Below are 18312 nucleotides of genomic sequence, written 5' to 3'. Positions count from 1 at the left end.
ATGATTTTTTCATCACAACAGAACGTATCGAAAAGTCATACTGCACCAATTCCAATAAAGCTTCAAAATTCTCCGTTCGAGAAACTAATGCATTCTGGGTATTTTTTTTCAAAAACACAACAAAAAAGTTTTATTGGTTTAAAACCTTCTAAACAATGGAAATTCAACCAATGCACAAGTTCTTCCTATTTTGTGTACAAACAATGAGATTACCCATAGTCTTTTAGATTCTAAAAAGCCGTCGGAATTATCAACGTTATCAATGACAAAATATGCTGAAACAATTTCTTTGGTATAAACATTATGTATTATTTCTTTAAGACTACATATTGCAATCGTAATTTAGTGCATTCTAAGAATCTCCTTAGGACAATATTCACCAATATTCTTGCAGTATCCCTTTATTGTTATCTGATAAAAAAATTCTCATTTGAAAGTCTTTATTTTTTATCAATTTGTTGTTTATATTTTAGAGTTTACATTTTCAATAGGGCACTCTTATCATTTGTATCTTGTATTTGTTGTGTTTTGCTCAGATGTCTATGTTTTGTAATTTTGTTTCGTTCAGATCATCCTAAATATGTTTAATTTGTTAAAACCAATATTATGATATTTAGTTATTTAAAAGTAAAATGAGTATTCAGTAAATGAGGTTATACAATTGATCACTATTTTCAATATACATAAGAGGGTTTATTGATAGATTTAATGTAACACTGAGATATACAAAGAAATAACAGGAACAGTTTGCTGTAGCAAGGTTATAAAGTTTTCGTTTCAGGTCGAATGTTTATATTTTCAAACTGCAATGCACATACTTTGAAATGAATGATTTCGAGTGATGTTGCAGAATCAGAATACGTTTTTTTATAGTCCTGTGATTTCATGTTGTCATTTAATGTTAGCGTTAACAAAAAACCTACTTCTTATCCCCCCTCCCCTTTTCCTTATTAAAATTATTATTCCCCAGAATATAATAATATAGTGAAACTGTTGTAAGGAGTACTTTAATATTATCTCCACAATTACCTTATTTAATATTTTATGTATAATTATGTTTTTTTTATATAAATTGCTGTGATATTTCTGGGGCAAATGTTAAAAAAATTTAGGTCAAATATAATTAGTTTAAAAAATATTCATTCATATATTGATTTTCAAGTATAAAAAGTATAATTTTAGATATAGTTTGAAATTTTCAATCCCTGTCTTTAAGTATACTTTACATTCCCCTTACTGTTTGAAACCACGTGATAAAACCCTTGATGCAATGTAGTAGTTTGATCTTTTGGTAGATTTGTGATATCATATTGACTAAAAAAACGTCGTTAAATTTATTGTTTAATTCTTTTTCATAACAGTTACTCTGTGTTTTAGTTGTCAGGAATTGTTGAGCTCTTGCAGACTGATTAAACCAATCTCATGATAAAATGAAATATTACAGTTTGATAGATAAATAGTTATTGTAATTTAGAGCTCTGTGATTTAATTTGAAAGACCTGTGGTCAAAAGTTCTATGTTACGCGTCTGGCGTTATTACATTATAAACCTGGTACCTTTGATAACTATATATTACCCTTATGATGATGTTATTTGCATATATTGTCAATTCATTTCTTCCAACTATTATCTCCCCTTTGATTTTTGGTGTGTTGGTAAAGATAATCAGTCCAAATTCTTAAAATCAACACAAACTAAATGTTAAGTTACATTGATATTATATGATAAACGATGATGAAAATGAATTAAATAGTTTGTTTACATTTTGTACATCAACGATCTTTTCTGATCTTGCGTAAGAAATGGTTAACCTGATTTTCTAAAAACAAAAACAAAATCTTTCCAACGGGTTTCCAAATATTTTTATATTTAAAAATGAACCACAAGATGACTTAAAAAGTTTGACATTTAGAAGAGAATCAAAAGGAACTAACTCTTACTGTGCATATAAGAATGAATTATGATTGATTTTATTGTTTAATTTATTTTTCTGTGTACTGTTTGTGTCATGTTTTCACCTGTGTGATCTCTTTAATTTAATGCACGATACATATTTTATATTTTCATATGTTCAAGATATGTAAATATATTTAAAACCTTGAATAAATTCCAGTTGAGATAACATAAATTAAAAAAAATGGTTTTTATTTCTTTCAACGTAAAACGTAAAAATTACAAAATGTCTAACTCCGAGAAAATAAAACCGGAAAGACCCTAATCAGATGCAAAATCAAGAGTTCGTACACATTAGACGATGTATTACCGACTTGGTACAGGCTTTCTCTTATGCAGACCATGTAAATTCCATTCGTCACTTCTCTTTATCTACCTCTCATCACCTACAAAACACTCTGCATCGAGAAGACTGTGTACAGACATCTTTGCTGTTCGTGGCAAAAAGTAAAATAACAAAAGAACCGACCTCTGATCAAATGCTCAAACATATCAAAAGATCAAACATATTAAACGAGTAAATAACAACTTTCATATTCCTGACTTGGTACAGATATTTTCGTACGTAGAAAATTGTGGATTGACAAAATCAATACACCAGTTGTATACCGCTGTTCAAAAGTCATCAATCGATTCAGAGAAAACAAATCCGGTATACAAACTAAAACCGAAGAAAACACGTCAGCTCTCAGATGAAAACAACGAAACAACAGATACACTGAAGAGCAACAAAACACAAACGACAATGCAACACACATAGAAACAAACTATAAAATAACAACTGCCATTTTTCCTTACTTGGTTCAGGACATTTAAAAAAAAAGTTGAGTTGAACCTGGTTTTGTGCCTAGCAAAACCTCGCGCTTTTATGGCAGTGTTAAATATACCACTAAAATGACCTATTTCATGGCAGGAATACTGTACAAATAATTGCAAGAACATTGTGGACAGAGAAGTACACAAATAAACAATACAATAGTTCATTTCGACATGCTAACCACAGAATAACAACAAACACGTAAACAAAACATAGGACAGAACCACAAATTGTCCGTCATACGACTGGATTAACGCCACAAAAGTGACGTCTCAGATAAATTTCTAAAATTGAACCTGGTTTTATAGCTAGATAATCCTCACACTTATATGACAGTCGCATGCAATTATATTATTATTTACAATGTGTGATCAAACCAAAGAGACATAATAGGTAAAAATGTCCAAAACAGGGGTACGTCATTTTCTTATCAAGTGCGATTAGTCTAAGTTTAAATCCTAGCCTGAGTCAAACCAAATATGTTTTTCCTTATTGTTTGACGAGTCTCTGTCATGTAGACTGTTTGTAGGAATCATAGATTAGCTGGATCTTATTTAGATGAATATATTTTGATAGCGTGATGAATGATTTCCAATGAGACCACTATCAATCAGTGACCAAAGAATGAGAATGTAAACACTTTTAATAGGTCGCCATGTGTACTTCGACGGTGGACAAAACCGATGAATTATGGTAACATATGATATGCACCATTTAAACAGAATGCAAAACAATCCAAAAGATGATTTCTTTACTTCTAAAAATAGCCGCATCTTCTCCATCTGAAACCATAGAAAGTCGAAAATATTCGTGACATTTAATATCTCTTTGTGTCAGCACTTCCCCAATTGTACTGCAATTTTACGTGCATCTTCTGGGTGATTTCAAAGAAAATGACAATACTCAATAGTAATTCAATTATATTTACAATAACATTACTAAACATATAAGAGCCAGTAGTACAATGTATACATCATTTGGGACAAGTACAGCTTATTTTAAATCTGATAGACGCAGAGTGGTACCAGTTGTATTATTTTTCCAAATTGACACTAATCAATTATAGTAGCTGAGGTTTCAACTCGCAAATGCATTGTTTACAACTGGTTTGGTCGTATTAACATTCACCCATAACGTATCCTTCTTTGGTTGCCAAGTTCTTGGCTATACCAGTAATCATTAGTGGTTAAGATTAATAACAAGGATTATTCCATTTAAGGTACATATTGATAGCTTAATAACAAATTGTCCATACAGACGACATAAAACAAAAAAAATATTTAATGAAGGAAAATGCAAACAGAATTCTTAAGTCCATAAACACTGACAAAATCAATCTTTACATTTCTCACCAGATACTATTATCCCCCGTAGTTGCTGTCATCAAGAGAACATCGGGATCATGCTCAGCAATCTTTGCGATAAGAATACATTTGTTGGTTTTGGCATCTGCTTATCCGGCTTATGTTGCATATTAGATGTAAATTCAAGTTTGCAAGCCAACGTTCATGAATCGCCCCTTTGCATTGTGTATTGCTCAATGGTAATGGAATTTGGTGATCCCGCCAAATTTGCCCCTCTAAAAGTCCACACAGTCAAGCTATTGACCATTTCTGACAACTTTAATTAATGGTCCATGCGAATGTTGCCTCAGCAACAAATCTTTGAACCATACGGATACTTTCTAATAAAATATGTATACTCAATATCGTTTGGTAAAGTATCAATAGCCAATATAAATTTCAAATCGAACCAGTTATAACGGGCGTCGGAATTAACACGACTTTGCAACACTAGTTTGTTCATGTTTTCGTATATCTTTTTTAAATTTTTCTTCATCCGGTGAACAGCTGAATCTTAATTAATGCAACAGTAAACAATATTATCTGTTTCGATTGCTTACCCTATTTTGTCAATATAACACTAGTCAGTGCAGTGAAGGAGATTTAGCTATCTATGAAACCATGTTAAACTATTTAATTTTCTTCTGAAAAATGTTTGTATCAAATCGTAATGTTGGTTGCTTTAGTCCAACATTTAATTTTGTCATGTTTCAATGACTTCCTCGTTTTGGAATTTACCTTGGAGTTCGTTAATTTTGGTAATACTTTGGTAGTTACAATGCACTGTCTTTCAATTAAAAGTAACGTTTAATACTTGTTCGTACCGGAAAATATGTTTAATGCAGCAACACTTGATAATTCAGCAGATATCACCAACCGAAATAATCCGGACGACTAATAATTTTCTGTATGTTTGGGATCGTATATTTTTTGTCTTTTGTTTTCATCTTATATTTGATATGTTTCCTTTGGTTTTAGTTTATAACCCGAATTTTGTGATCTTTTAATCTATGATGACTATTGAACAGCGATATACTAATGTTGCCTTTATTTTTCTGTATTGTCTTTCAAATGGCACACAAACCTATAAGTCTGAGTTGAGTTGAAGTTTTTCAACTAGTATTTGATATTTCATTTCGAACACATACAAAGAGGGATAATCAAGTTGAAGACGATGGAAGGAAATGAAACTACTTCTATCATTTGTTAGATGAAAGCTATGAGAAATTAAATACATGTAATCCCAAAATATCAATAACTGTTAATCGTTAGTCGTTTATATGGAAGTAATCGAATCTCATTTTAAAATTTCTTTCAAAATTTGCTAAAAGAAATTTTCGATTATCATCCAATTGTACATAAGAACGTGCCTGTACCAAGTCAGGAATATGACAGTTGTTATTCACTCGTGTGATGTGTTTGAGCTTTTGATTAAGATATTTTAATTAAGGACTATCCGTTTAGAATTTTCCTCGGAGTTCGGAATTTTTGTGATTTTACCTTTTTTAATAAAAATTCTCGTATTTTTATACTTTCGATCGATTACCGAGCATTGGTCATAAACAGAACAATCATCAATCTGCATACAGAAATTAAAAGTATAGAAGAGTTTTCTGATTCTAACTTTATTTTTTTTAATACAAAGGTTTATATAGTGAAAATTAAAACATATGTCGGAATTTAATCAAAGGAATATACACAGCTTTACATTTTAGTAGTAACGTCCACATCTTGGATGCCTTGTTCATTACCCGGACCATCTTTGCTACATGAAGTTTCATCGCTACATGTAGCTTCACTTTTACCACTGTTGCCTGTATCTTCATTGATCTGTTGATTATCGCCAATATTATCGATATTCTGGAGTGGCATACTGATCACCACTCCGGATGTTAATACATACGGGTTCTTTCGATTATCAATAATTCCTTGATCTGGAGTTTCGGTGTTTTCACTTTTGGCAGGTACACAATCGATAACAGATTTATATATTTTCTTCGATGTATCCGTTACGCTTTCGATTGTTTCATCTTCTATTGCTGGCTTCTCAGGTGCGTTCGGTGCGTTGATAATGACCTAAAATAAATTTCATTTTGCAAAGACTTTGTGTTAGGTCAATTACAATGTTTTGTAATGGAGAAGGAATGGATTTATATATTTTTTTCGAATTTTCGGGCTTCAAAGCGGGTTCTTCAATAGCTGCGTTCGCTGCGTTAAAAATCACCTAAAATGTAATATTATTTTCATTCGTATTATAACATCTTACTATCAGTTTGTTTATAATAGAGGTAGGTTACACTTTCAGACCAGGATACTTACTGTTTTAACCTCTGAGTATTGGTGAAGGCCATATTCTCCCCTAAAAGTAGTTAAAAAATTCACTAATTAACAAAGTTATCCAACTGAACAAAATGTAGCTTTTCATGAATTTAATATCCACTGCAACATTGATAAATATCCTGCTGCAGTATTTGTAAATTATCATTAATTATTATTGTAAATCACATTCATTTATTTTGCGTTCAATTGTGTTGGCTAGTGCCCCCCCTTTTTTTATATATCAAATCAATATATTCACTACATGTTCTCATTGTAGCAATTTTGATTGTATCAAAGACAACAACGTTTTAACGTCACCAATTCCGCTCGTTTTGATAGAAGATTGTGTAAGAAGTTATTTCCTGCTTTTCACGATTTTTTGGGAAAATCCACATTTTCTACCTAAAAAATCATGTAACCCGTTTTAAATTTATGGCGAATAAGAACACCTAAAACTATTAAATTGTTCTGTAACAATTTGTTCTTGGACATGCTTTTTGGGCGCAGATTGACTAGTTTATATGACATTGCAAACAATATGTGTACAGTCAACTCAACTAAAATTCCACCAATCAAAAGTCCCGATTTATTTACACACTGAAGCAAAACTACTTACAACTCCCTTCCAATTCCAGATTTCTTGAATCCACCAAAAGGACATGTCGTCCTTAAAACGTTGTAGCAGTTCACCCTGTCAAAATAATATGCAAATGATTAGAACTTGTTTACTGTTCACTATTATATAATTATATAATGCATGGGTATACATACTAAAAGATTATTTTTGGAAACACCGCACACGAAACGGAGAATTTTAAATGGTGTTATTGTATCGGTTTTTTTTTTAGGTTTTTTATAATTGAGCAGCCAAAATCAATGTACTCTAAGCTGTCCCATTTGGCATTAAGTGCCTTTCGAATTTAACAATATTTTATTGGATGGTATTCTATTTTGTTTGGATAATGTATCATCAATTCACAACAAAAATGTAAATCAAAGTAAAATTTAAAATACAAACCATATTGTTCCTGCTCTGACACGGCTAGTATACGTCATCACCTTGTTGATATCCCTTGTAAAGATGGCAGCAGCCAAACCGTATGTAGTATTGTTAGCTCTTTTGATCACCTCATCCATAGTCTTAAACTTAATGAGTGTTTGTACTGGTCCGAAAATCTGCATAAAAATATTTATGCATGAATATCGTTTAAATAGGGAAATACAATAGTAAGTATGTAGTATTGTGATTTTCATTTAGAATACAATAGTCATCAAACGTTTTCATTCTTTTGAAAAATTTGGCAAGTTTGTTTCTATGTATTTTACATGTGCGTTTGTTTTTGTTTCACTTCAGTGTTTATGTTGTTTCCCTCCGTTTTAGTTGGTAACCATGATTTGTTTTCTCTCAATCGATTTACGACTTTTGAACAACGCTTTACTACGATGACTACTGTTGCTGTTATTTAAGGAATAACAGTACTGTAGTTGAAGAGTTGCCACCGTCAATTGTAGATTTGACGGTCGCAAATGCAGTTTTACGACCGTTAAATCAAAATTGACGGTGGCAAATCTTCAACTACAGTACTGTTATGCCGATTCTAATGCATTTCAAAAAGAAAAAATACGATAAAACTTCACAAATAAAAAAAATTCAGTGAAACTTCATGAATGATTTTGGCGCAAAGATGTCATGGGAAAACGTGATATCATACAAATGAAAACTTACAAACTGGAGGTTATTACGTTACTTGTACGCTTCAAATTCGGATAAAATAACATTAAAACGGCGAGTTCGAGGTAGGTATTGTTTTATTTTCGATTATATAGTAGTAATCGAACATTTGTTGGTTCAATCATTTCAAAATGGCTGTTCCTCCTTAGTTACGCCTGGTCAACTGTGGATTTGACGGCAACTTTTAGCCAATGAAAAAATTCGTTACATACAAATTGCATTAGAATACTTAATATTTAAATATTTTACCTCTTCTTTTCCAATTCTCATGTCTTCGTCCACATTGGAGAAAACAGTTGGTTCAATGAAATATCCGTTGTTGCCTTGTCTTTTCCCGCCACATTCAAGAACTGCTCCTTCCTGCTTCCCACTTTCGATTAGGTCAATGATCTTGTTAAACTGATCTTGGTCAACCTAAACATATCACATGATATCACTTGCCACCTTAATATGTCCTTGAAGTATTGGTCAGCTTAACATAAAGTATGACATTACCTTCAGTTTTTGTAGGAGTTTTGAGTCCATAAAAAATGTGTATGTCAGCTTTAACACAATTATTTTATATTTCTTGCTTATTTTGTTCGTGCTTGAAATCTTGATCACATTAAAAAAGAAAGTTTGATATCATTTTTCAATTTTATCTGAGATTACAATCGTTTTCAACCATTCTAAGCATAACATACAGTAAGAAGGTTTTCATATTTTGATGTAGCTTAGAAAGATTGATAACTCCACATGTAACCGAGGACAATTAGATGAGTTCTGTGATGGAAAAATAAGAGATTTTCGACAATGTATACATTCGAATGCTCTTATATTTTCATCCCTTGCACATTACTCTGAAATATATCAAATTTCCCGCGGTTACAGGCGGGGTTATCCCCCTTGAGCTGAAGACCGCATAGATGTCCTCAGATTGTTTCTTCCGTTGATAGAAGAAATATTATAAAAGCAACATCATTTGCGGAAAAAATGAAATAAAAGTGTCAAAACGGTATTATATTACTTAATCGCTATTTTGTGCATTTTTCTTTTGATCTTTTTTTGTGATAATTTTCATATCGTGCTTCTCGCTTGAGATGGAAAAATTATCGCTAGAAACTAAGGAGGCCACGTGGCGTTGCTAACGAAATTGACAACGTCCTCATAGGTAAAATAGCGATAAACAGATTATCATTGGTCATCTCAACTCGATTGCTGTTCTCACTTTCGCTGTACCAGCTCAAACGAGAAAATCAATCTCGTTGAGATGACAAACGATAATCTATAATTATCGGGATATGCATATTAAATACGGATAATCTTCAGACCCAAGTTTAGCAAGTGCAATTTTATTACATTTTAGAACTATTTTCCAGACCTGTGCTTCAATTTTTTGAAACGTTGAAACGAGGTTGATCGAAGTTAGCAACATTTTACTTCGCTAAACAGTCGAGTTTCACGTTGATTGTAAACATGCGTTTTTAGAGTTAGGGGGTGGGGGCTCAAAAAAGGATCTAATACCTATGACATGTATGATATACAAAGTCATACATTATATATTCTATATGCAAGTACAGTACCTATCGTTTGCAACGTATAAACAATAAATGTACACAAGTCTATGTATGTCATACAAACCTGAGGTCCTGAGTCATTTCCGTCATCAAATGGATCTCCAACAGGTCTTTTGATTGCTTTCTCCACGAGTTTCCTCTTAAATTCATCATATATTTCCTCTTGAACATATAAGCGAGAGCCTGCACAACAACATTGTCCCATGTTGAAAAATAAGCCAAAATGAGACATCTCCACTGCAAAATCCACTGTGTAATTTTGAAGAAAAAAAAGGAATTAAATACGAGGCTTTCTTTAGTCGAAATCGAGCGCGGATAAATAGATGGGGAGAAGAGAGAAATTTTTACAAGTCAAGCTATTCACAGGAATTTGTGCTAGGTTTTGATTGGTTCGTGTTTTGATAATTCTTGAGTGTTTTTTTTATACTGTTGTTTGTCATTTTGACCGTTTTATTTGGTCGTGGTGTTATCTTACACTCGCTTTTTGATTTTCCCATTGTATCTTCCCACCCTTTCTATTCTAATCTTCACATATTAAACTCTTATTTGAAATATTTTTTATGTTCATTTTGTAAGTTTAAAATTAGAAGCAGCAATTATTAGTGTTCACTAGAACACACCCGCGAAATCGCGGGCATTTAGAGCTTGGTTGAAAGTATGTAAACTGTTGAAGGGAAAATTTTTGTAAAAGATTTTATGTCTGGAGAATTTCAGTAAAAGATTAATATGTCTTAAGAATTTCAGAAAAGGTATCAAAATGCATAGGTACTTGGAAACAGTTTAAGCCCTCTCCCTTGTTTCCAAAGTCCGTTATTTTTTTCTGTAAAATTCTATTATTTTCGCATTTCTGTATTGAAGTTATGAACATACGTATATTACAAATAAAGTGTATTTTCTATTTAAAACTATCAATTTCAAGTTTCTTCTCCTCGGCGATCTCTGCTGTATTATATAGAGTGTCTCTATCAACGCGATTGTGCTGTCCACGAGTACTCGTAGGAAATTTAAAACCGGTAGTCCTGTTTAAGTTTGATTGAAAGTATGTCAACTATTTAAGGACGAATTTTTGTAATTTGATAAAGGATATATTCCATATTTTTGCGTTTCTGTAAACTATGAACATACGTATCTATATTATAAATATTAAAGTGTAAATATTTCTATTTATTCTTTGTTTCCTCTCTATGGCGATCCAGCCATTTTATATTAGGAGGGAGGGGGAGGTTCCAACTATATGTCCCCATTCAAATGCATTGATCGTCCAAACAAAAGAGGGGTTCACCACCCGGAACCCTCCCCATGGATCCGCCACTGGATTATATAGAGAGTCTATATATATTATAGTAGTATATTAATAATAGACTACATGCAAATAAACGTGAAAATAATTGTACTGTTCCCGTCGGAGTACTTATGAAAATAATGTGTAAGTTAAAACCGAGGTGTAGTAGTGGTTATTACGATCTAAGAACCACGATATGGACAACGCTCTGATTGGCTTATTTATTTTTCATTTTTGTTATCTATCACACGATTGGTTCTCAATGTTAAAACCGGTATATAATTATAGTCACGTCTGACTTAAAAGTTGGTCTGATGACGGAAACAATATCATGATGCCTTTATTTTCGTTTTTCTTCCAAAATAACCCAAACTGAATAGACATACGAATGGATGACAAATGCGACTATGCATGGTATCTATAGGACACAAAAGCATGGTGATTAATTTATTGTGAGAGGAGGAGAGGCGACACACAAAATGAGGTCAACTCGTTTAATAGTATAGACAGTTCTAATATTAAGTCAATATGTTCGTATTTCCTCCGTTTACGTAAACATGTATCACCAAACTCTAAGTATCAGCCGAAAGTCCGGAAATGTACACACCCCCCCCCCCCCCCCCCCCCCAAAAAAAAAAGAAGAAATAAGATCCATACTGGTATTGATTATATGAACCATCGCACAATCAGCTACCTAATTAACGTTGAACTTACAATCAGCGTCAGCAAACACGACATTTGGACTTTTCCCGCCAAGTTCCAGTGTCACGCGCTTGAGATTTGTTTTAGCTGCTGCTTCCATTACAATTTGACCAACCTAAAATGCAATCAATGATCATGAGAAATACATAATAGTTTTTTTGTAGATGTAGCATTCATATATCAAACTAAATTTTAAAAAATTAACAGAGTGATATTTTTAAGTTAGTTCTATAACATATGACTTCGCATCCTTATTCAATTTTTAACGTTATTATACTGATATTTTAATTTTATTTATTTTTTAATTTTAACCGTTTTAATTGCATTAAAGATACATATCTTACCTCTGTTGATCCTGTGAACGCTACTTTGTCGACGTCTGGGTGATTAGAAATGGCCCCTCCAGCAGTTGGACCATAACCAGGCACAACATTTAGTACTCCTGGCGGAAAACCAGCCTTTAAAAAATAGGTTTAATAACTTGTTATCACTTTTTCGTGAATATGATACCTACACTAACCTATTAACAGTAGAAATGTGCATAAAGAATATATACGCTTTAACAGAATTTTACAGTAAAACCAAATCAATATGATATTGCTCCGTACACGGCTACTTTTGCATAGGTACTATTTCTGTACTTAAAATCTGTAGTACTGGAAATTTACTTTTAATATTTAGTACTATTTCTTTACTTTAGAATTATTGTAATATTTAGGTACTTGTATTTTCCAGTACTTGATTTGTACTTAAAATATTGGTACAAAAATAATACCAACAATGATCACGGTATCCCATCTTTGAACATATGTATGTTTATGAGATTTGAAAAAGACAAACTTTCAAAATGCTGAAAATTTTACCGTGCAACCAATAATTTGTAATACTTAAATTTCAAGTACAAATCAAGTACTGTAAAATACAGGTACCTAAATATTACAATAATTTTAAAGTAACAAAATAGTACTGAATATTAAAAGTAGATTTCCACTTTCCAGTACTACAGATTTTTGGTACAGAAATAGTACCTATGCAAAAGTAGCTGTGTAAAGCAGACTGTTTTTTTTGGTAATCAAATAACATTTATGAATGTCCGATTTGTGTAAAAGATTTGAAAAAAATTTCGAACATTGTGAAGCAAGTATGAGTCTTTGATCATAGTCAAACATGATAATAATACATACAACTGAGTATGCGTTTTAACAAAAACGTAACAATACTGAGTACATGATATATAAACTACATGTGTTGTACATGTATCCATTTTGAATTCTACACGTTATCTACTTCCCCATCATAAACTATGTCAATGAAAAAAATGATTTTCACGAACTACATATACTTATGACTTTTTCACTTTATTATACATTAGAATAGAATTTCATCTACCTCTTTTGCCAGTTGAGCAGTATATAGGGCTGTGAGAGGAGTTTGTTCTGCTGGTTTTAACACTATTACATTTCCACAGCAGAGGGCGGGGCCAATTTTCCACGCCATCATCAGTAATGGAAAATTCCACTGAAACATACACACAAGAATCATTATACTAGTATATCATATTGAATAATAAAAAGTTTGAAATAGTTATGTGTAAATTGGACGATAGTCTTAATGACAATAACTGCGTAGCACTAGAGTATCAAAACGATGAGGACTTTTTATTGGAAACAGTATATACAAATATAAAATAAAAATATCTTGATCGCGATTGATAAAGCAGGGACTCAATTTCATTTGATTTGGGGACACGAAAAAACAATTCCTTTGTGACTTTCAGAACTATTCAATGCAATGTTAGCAATAATCCATCTATATTTTTTTTCAAATCCTAGTAAAAAGTAAAAACACAAAAATACTGAACTCCGAGGAAAATCCAAAAAGGAAAGTCAAAAATCAAAAGGCAAAATCAAAAGTCCAAACACATCTAACGAATGCATAACAACTGTCATATTCCTGACTTGGTACAGGCATTTTCTAATGTAGAAAATGGTGGATTGAACCTGGTTTTATAGCTAGCTAAACCTCTCACTTATATGACAGTCGCATATAACTTTGACTCTATTGGACTATGTTGAATAGTTGTCTCAATTAAACCAAATACCCTTATTTTATTTTTATAAATAAACTCAATGACATGTACAGTCTATCTGAAATTATGTTTTCGTTTTTAAAACTTACAGGAATAATCTGTCCACATATTCCAACAGGTTCGTGTCGTGTATAACAGAAAAATTCTCCATCTGATAGAAATAGAAATTGTTTGTGTACAAAAACACACACCAGTAACCACTAATTTCTTATTTTAAAGAAGTTATACCAATTAAAAAAAAGTACATTTGGATTATTTTTTATTTTTTAAAGTCTAGTACCTGATGCAAAATCGGCTTTGGTTCTCCCAAAACATTTCAAACATATTGCTGCCAAAACTTTAAGAAATGTCGATTATAAGTAAGAAGTGTATTCCTGAAACACGTGATAACCGCGCCGAAATCAGAATTAAATGTTTTAAGCATTATTATGCTTGGTCTAGGGAATCCATGTTCTGATATTTGACCCGAGACAACAACGTTTTCAATGAGTTTGATCGCATAATTGCTTATTCGTAATTTTTTCTTATGTTGCCTGTATCATTATATCAATTATATCATTTGAGTAACCGCCATTTTAAGATTGCATGGAATATCATCTACTTTAGTGTCAACCAAAAGACACAGAAAACACAAATATACAAAGGAATATTGAGTTGTCTTACCCATCGGAATTGTCTTCCCTTGTATTTTGTCGGACCATCCAGCAAAATACCGCAGACATTTCACGGTGTACGGGACATCTATACCATAAGAATCCTTAAATGGTTTCCCATTGTCCAAAGTTTCCAAACTCTGAAAATGATCATTGTCTTTGATATTTTACAAATTTTGTTTATTGTTTTTAGTTTGCTGTTCTGTTTTTAGTTTTTACCCTTTTGTATTCTCTCTGTTGATTTTATCATTAAAAAAAGAGTATTACCCTATATTTGAAAGAAGTAATGTTTCATATACGTTTTTTTCTTTTTATTATTTCTATTTCATTAATTTTGGGAATAATGAATTACATGTATGTTCAGAAAATGTGATTTAAAATAACATATCACGACCCCAGCTCATGTCAATTTTATTTCGGTCTTCTTCCAACCATCAGTATAAAAAAAAACTTGCCCAAATTGGATATTTGTTTTGCTGTGCAGAATGTATAATTTCGCTCGCATTTCCGATAATTTTTATTTCATGTAAAGCCGATGTTCATATAGTGGAGTACCGAAAGCTTTTCACGTTAAATACCACTTGCAACAAATCATTGAGGGGTCTGCCTATTTCAAGGATAATTGTTTTGCATTCCTATCCAACGTGCACTTAGTTCACGTTTCCTTTATTTCATACTGGTCGATCGCTATACCTTGTTAAACGTACTTTTCGTATTGTATGCAGTATTCTCTTTCATATCTAATATGTGTCACTGGACGTTAAGCAAATACATTGATTTATTTAAACCCCAAGTCATTTCAAAAACTGGTTGTAATCTCTTTTGTATGCATGACTTATGTATTAATCAATATGAACTATGCGGTTATTCACTGGAATGAGAAATAATTTGAAACATAGAGACAAATCAGGAATCGAAAAGATGGGAAAAGCATAAAAAAAATAATTTGAAGAGCTTCACAGAAATAAGATAGACCCAACTAAAATTGTTTAAAAGTCTTCTGTTATTGAGAGCAGCTCTTTACGAAATTCGAAATACTTTATTAAAGAAATAAAATAAAAGCTCAATTATGAACATAAGTCAACACACGCATCTATAAACAAAGAATAGCATTAATTTTAAACAATCTCACGATCACTACAATTAATAATCTTTATCTTTGTTTATTTTTTTGTCGTATAAGTAACATTATACTGTGACATAAACAAAAGTAACAATATAAATACTAAACAAGTATCAAAATATTGTGTGTTCCAAGGGGAGTAACTCTAGTAAATATATTTGACATTGAACTTACCGCAATGTAAACTGCATCTCTCTCAATCAGATTTGCCAGTTTATAAAGTAGTTCACCACGGACACTTGCATCCATAGTCCGCCATTCTGAGTCGTGTTTGAACGCTACTTTTGCTGCGATCACCGCCAGATCTACATCAGCCTTCAAATATTTTTAATATCGACTATATTTTGGGATCCCGCTAACATGTTTAACCCCGCCATATTATCTATGTATGTGCCTGTCCTAAGTCAGGAGCCTGTAATTCAGTGGTTGTCGTTTGTTTATGTGTTACATATTTGTTTTTCGTTAATTTTTTTTATATAAGGCCGTTAGTTTTTTGTTTGAATTGTTTTACATTGTCTTATCGGGGCCTTTTATAGCTGACTATGCGGTATGGGCTTTGCTCATTGTTGAAGGTCGTACGGTGACCTTTAGTTGTTAACATGGTTAATGTCTGTGTCATTTTGGTCTCTTGTGGACAGTTGTCTCATTGGCAATCATACCCCATCTTCTTTTTTATATATATACTGAGATAGCACATTAACAATGTATTGAGTACAAATATCAAACCTACAAAAGTTGGTTATTATAAATCTGTAATGTCGTCTTTTAAAGGTTTACATGTTTTCCTTATCTTATATTTTATTCTATGAGCCAATGCTGAGTGGTAAAAAATAACGAAACCGGGCAAAAGAACAAGCTGCTGGAAAAGCGTCAGTGTTTGTCCTATACCATATCTATGTTGACTTTTTTAAATATTCTTTATTTGCAAAACAGACAAAAACCAATTTTGGTTATGGCAAATACATTGACAAAACAAACATGATCAAACATAATGAAAACTTTTAAGAATTTTGAATTGATGGCAAATTTGTTTTAATTGAATCCTGACAATTTAGACCTTACGAAAACACATGTCTATTATTTTAGACCATATGTAGTGCTCTTTAAATAATCGATGTACGTGTCGTTGTTTTGCTGTCCTATCGACACTTTTCCTTTAAACATAGAATAACTTAGTCGTATCCTTTTTATTACTAAATCAATATTGTATAGAGAGTATAGGGGATACGATCAGGAATAACACTGGTACCTCGAGACTGGTACGCGTCGCCAGTAAAAAGACTGCATTTGTGGTCAATTTTAAATAAGATCTCTAGAATTTGAATTCGGTGAGCTTTTAAATACTGTATTTTTAAGATTACAATATTACCTTGTCCCCTTCTTGAACATTGACAATGACTTCTGCTGTTGAGGGGTTAGTCACCGGAAATGTTTTTCCACTCACAGAATCAACCCATTCATTGTTTATGAAAATCTAGAAAAAATGTACGTCACAAAATATTAAACGTACACCAAATGTGCGAATATGTGGATGAATGAATTATTCTGAAAATTAAACATTTTATTTATGCATGGCACTTGGCATGCATTCGGAATAATGCAATCTACATCTAGCGACCCACCACAGTTTAATGCATCGATCGTTGATTAAATATTAGCGGATTATAATTCAATTAGTTTATTAATTGCTTCTTTTTTGACCGTCATATATGCGTTAACTCCATGTACAGAACATACGATGATTTATAAACATACTACCACAAATGTTTTTATTAAATGCACACCATTTGTTTTTATTCAGATAAATTGTATTGCGATGTTACGTTTTTTTTATATTAACATTTCTTTTTTTATCTATTATACTATTTCCATTTTTTCGGGTAGGGGCGGCCATGGGGATGCTATTGGCTATTTTGACAAATTTCTTAATATGCCTTTTTAATGTATATTAGATTCGTTAACAAGAAAACAAATTCTTACCTTTTTGTACAAGATTTCTGGATTCACGATAGGAGAAGGCAGTCCCATGAATAATACTTTTGTTCTCAATTTAAAAAAAAACGGAAAATAAAAAAACAAATCTGCACAGTTTAACCGATTTCCTGTTATAAGTATGTCAAAAAGTAAAAGAAAAAGATATTTTATTGATTCTTTATAGGAACAAAGCTTGGTCAATAAGGTGGTGAACAGGGAAAATATTAGGTTATGCAAATATGATAAAAATCATCTTTCTTGAGGCTCACACGATAATACGGGGAGTGATCTTAAAAGGAAAATAATTAAAGTAAAATACATGCAACAAATGATTCCGTTTATTTATTCTAGCATATTTTTGTATATAAAAATAATAAGATGTGGTATGATTGTCCATATGCCAGCTCTATACCAGAGACAAAATGACGTAAAAGTTATCACTTGATTTCCTATTTTTCACTATTTTTGATTCATGTACACGAACTCTATCAGATTTTTTAATTTTACATGTATGTCTATAACTTTTTATTCACGCATACCTCATGTTCATTCTAAAAATGTGTTAAATTTTCGTAACGTTTCCATTTTTATATACATAGATTTTTTTCTGCGCGCAAAATGAAAAATAATTTTGTTGAATATAGATACATGTATGTAAATTAAGATATTCAATTACATTGATGTAATGCATATAAACACATTACATTAAATTCCATTTTCAAAATGTTTAAGGTGCGCCAACGTAGAAAATGTCTAACAGATAACCTTC

The 18312-nt window shown here is 31.9% G+C and overlaps 1 protein-coding gene across 1 annotated transcript; it reads right to left on the bottom strand.

Moving 5' to 3' along the window:
• Positions 1-5722: 5722 nt before the first annotated feature.
• LOC139498841 (aldehyde dehydrogenase 1A1-like) lies at positions 5723-17659 on the bottom strand. The gene is made up of 14 exons (XM_071287414.1): positions 17550-17659; positions 16939-17043; positions 15744-15884; positions 14457-14586; positions 13883-13944; positions 13094-13222; positions 12049-12162; positions 11717-11819; positions 9785-9969; positions 8414-8578; positions 7451-7608; positions 7049-7123; positions 6433-6472; positions 5723-6189 (listed from the first exon to the last, which is right to left on the bottom strand). Exons 1-14 carry the CDS (start codon positions 17595-17597, stop codon positions 5818-5820), a joined length of 1827 nt encoding a protein of 608 aa, XP_071143515.1. The 5' UTR covers positions 17598-17659; the 3' UTR covers positions 5723-5817.
• Between the last annotated feature and the right edge of the window lie 653 nt (positions 17660-18312).

The sequence above is a fragment of the Mytilus edulis genome, chromosome 12, assembly GCF_963676685.1.
Source record: "Mytilus edulis chromosome 12, xbMytEdul2.2, whole genome shotgun sequence".
Taxonomy (NCBI): domain Eukaryota; kingdom Metazoa; phylum Mollusca; class Bivalvia; order Mytilida; family Mytilidae; genus Mytilus; species Mytilus edulis.
This window is presented reverse-complemented; position numbering and strand designations above follow the sequence as displayed.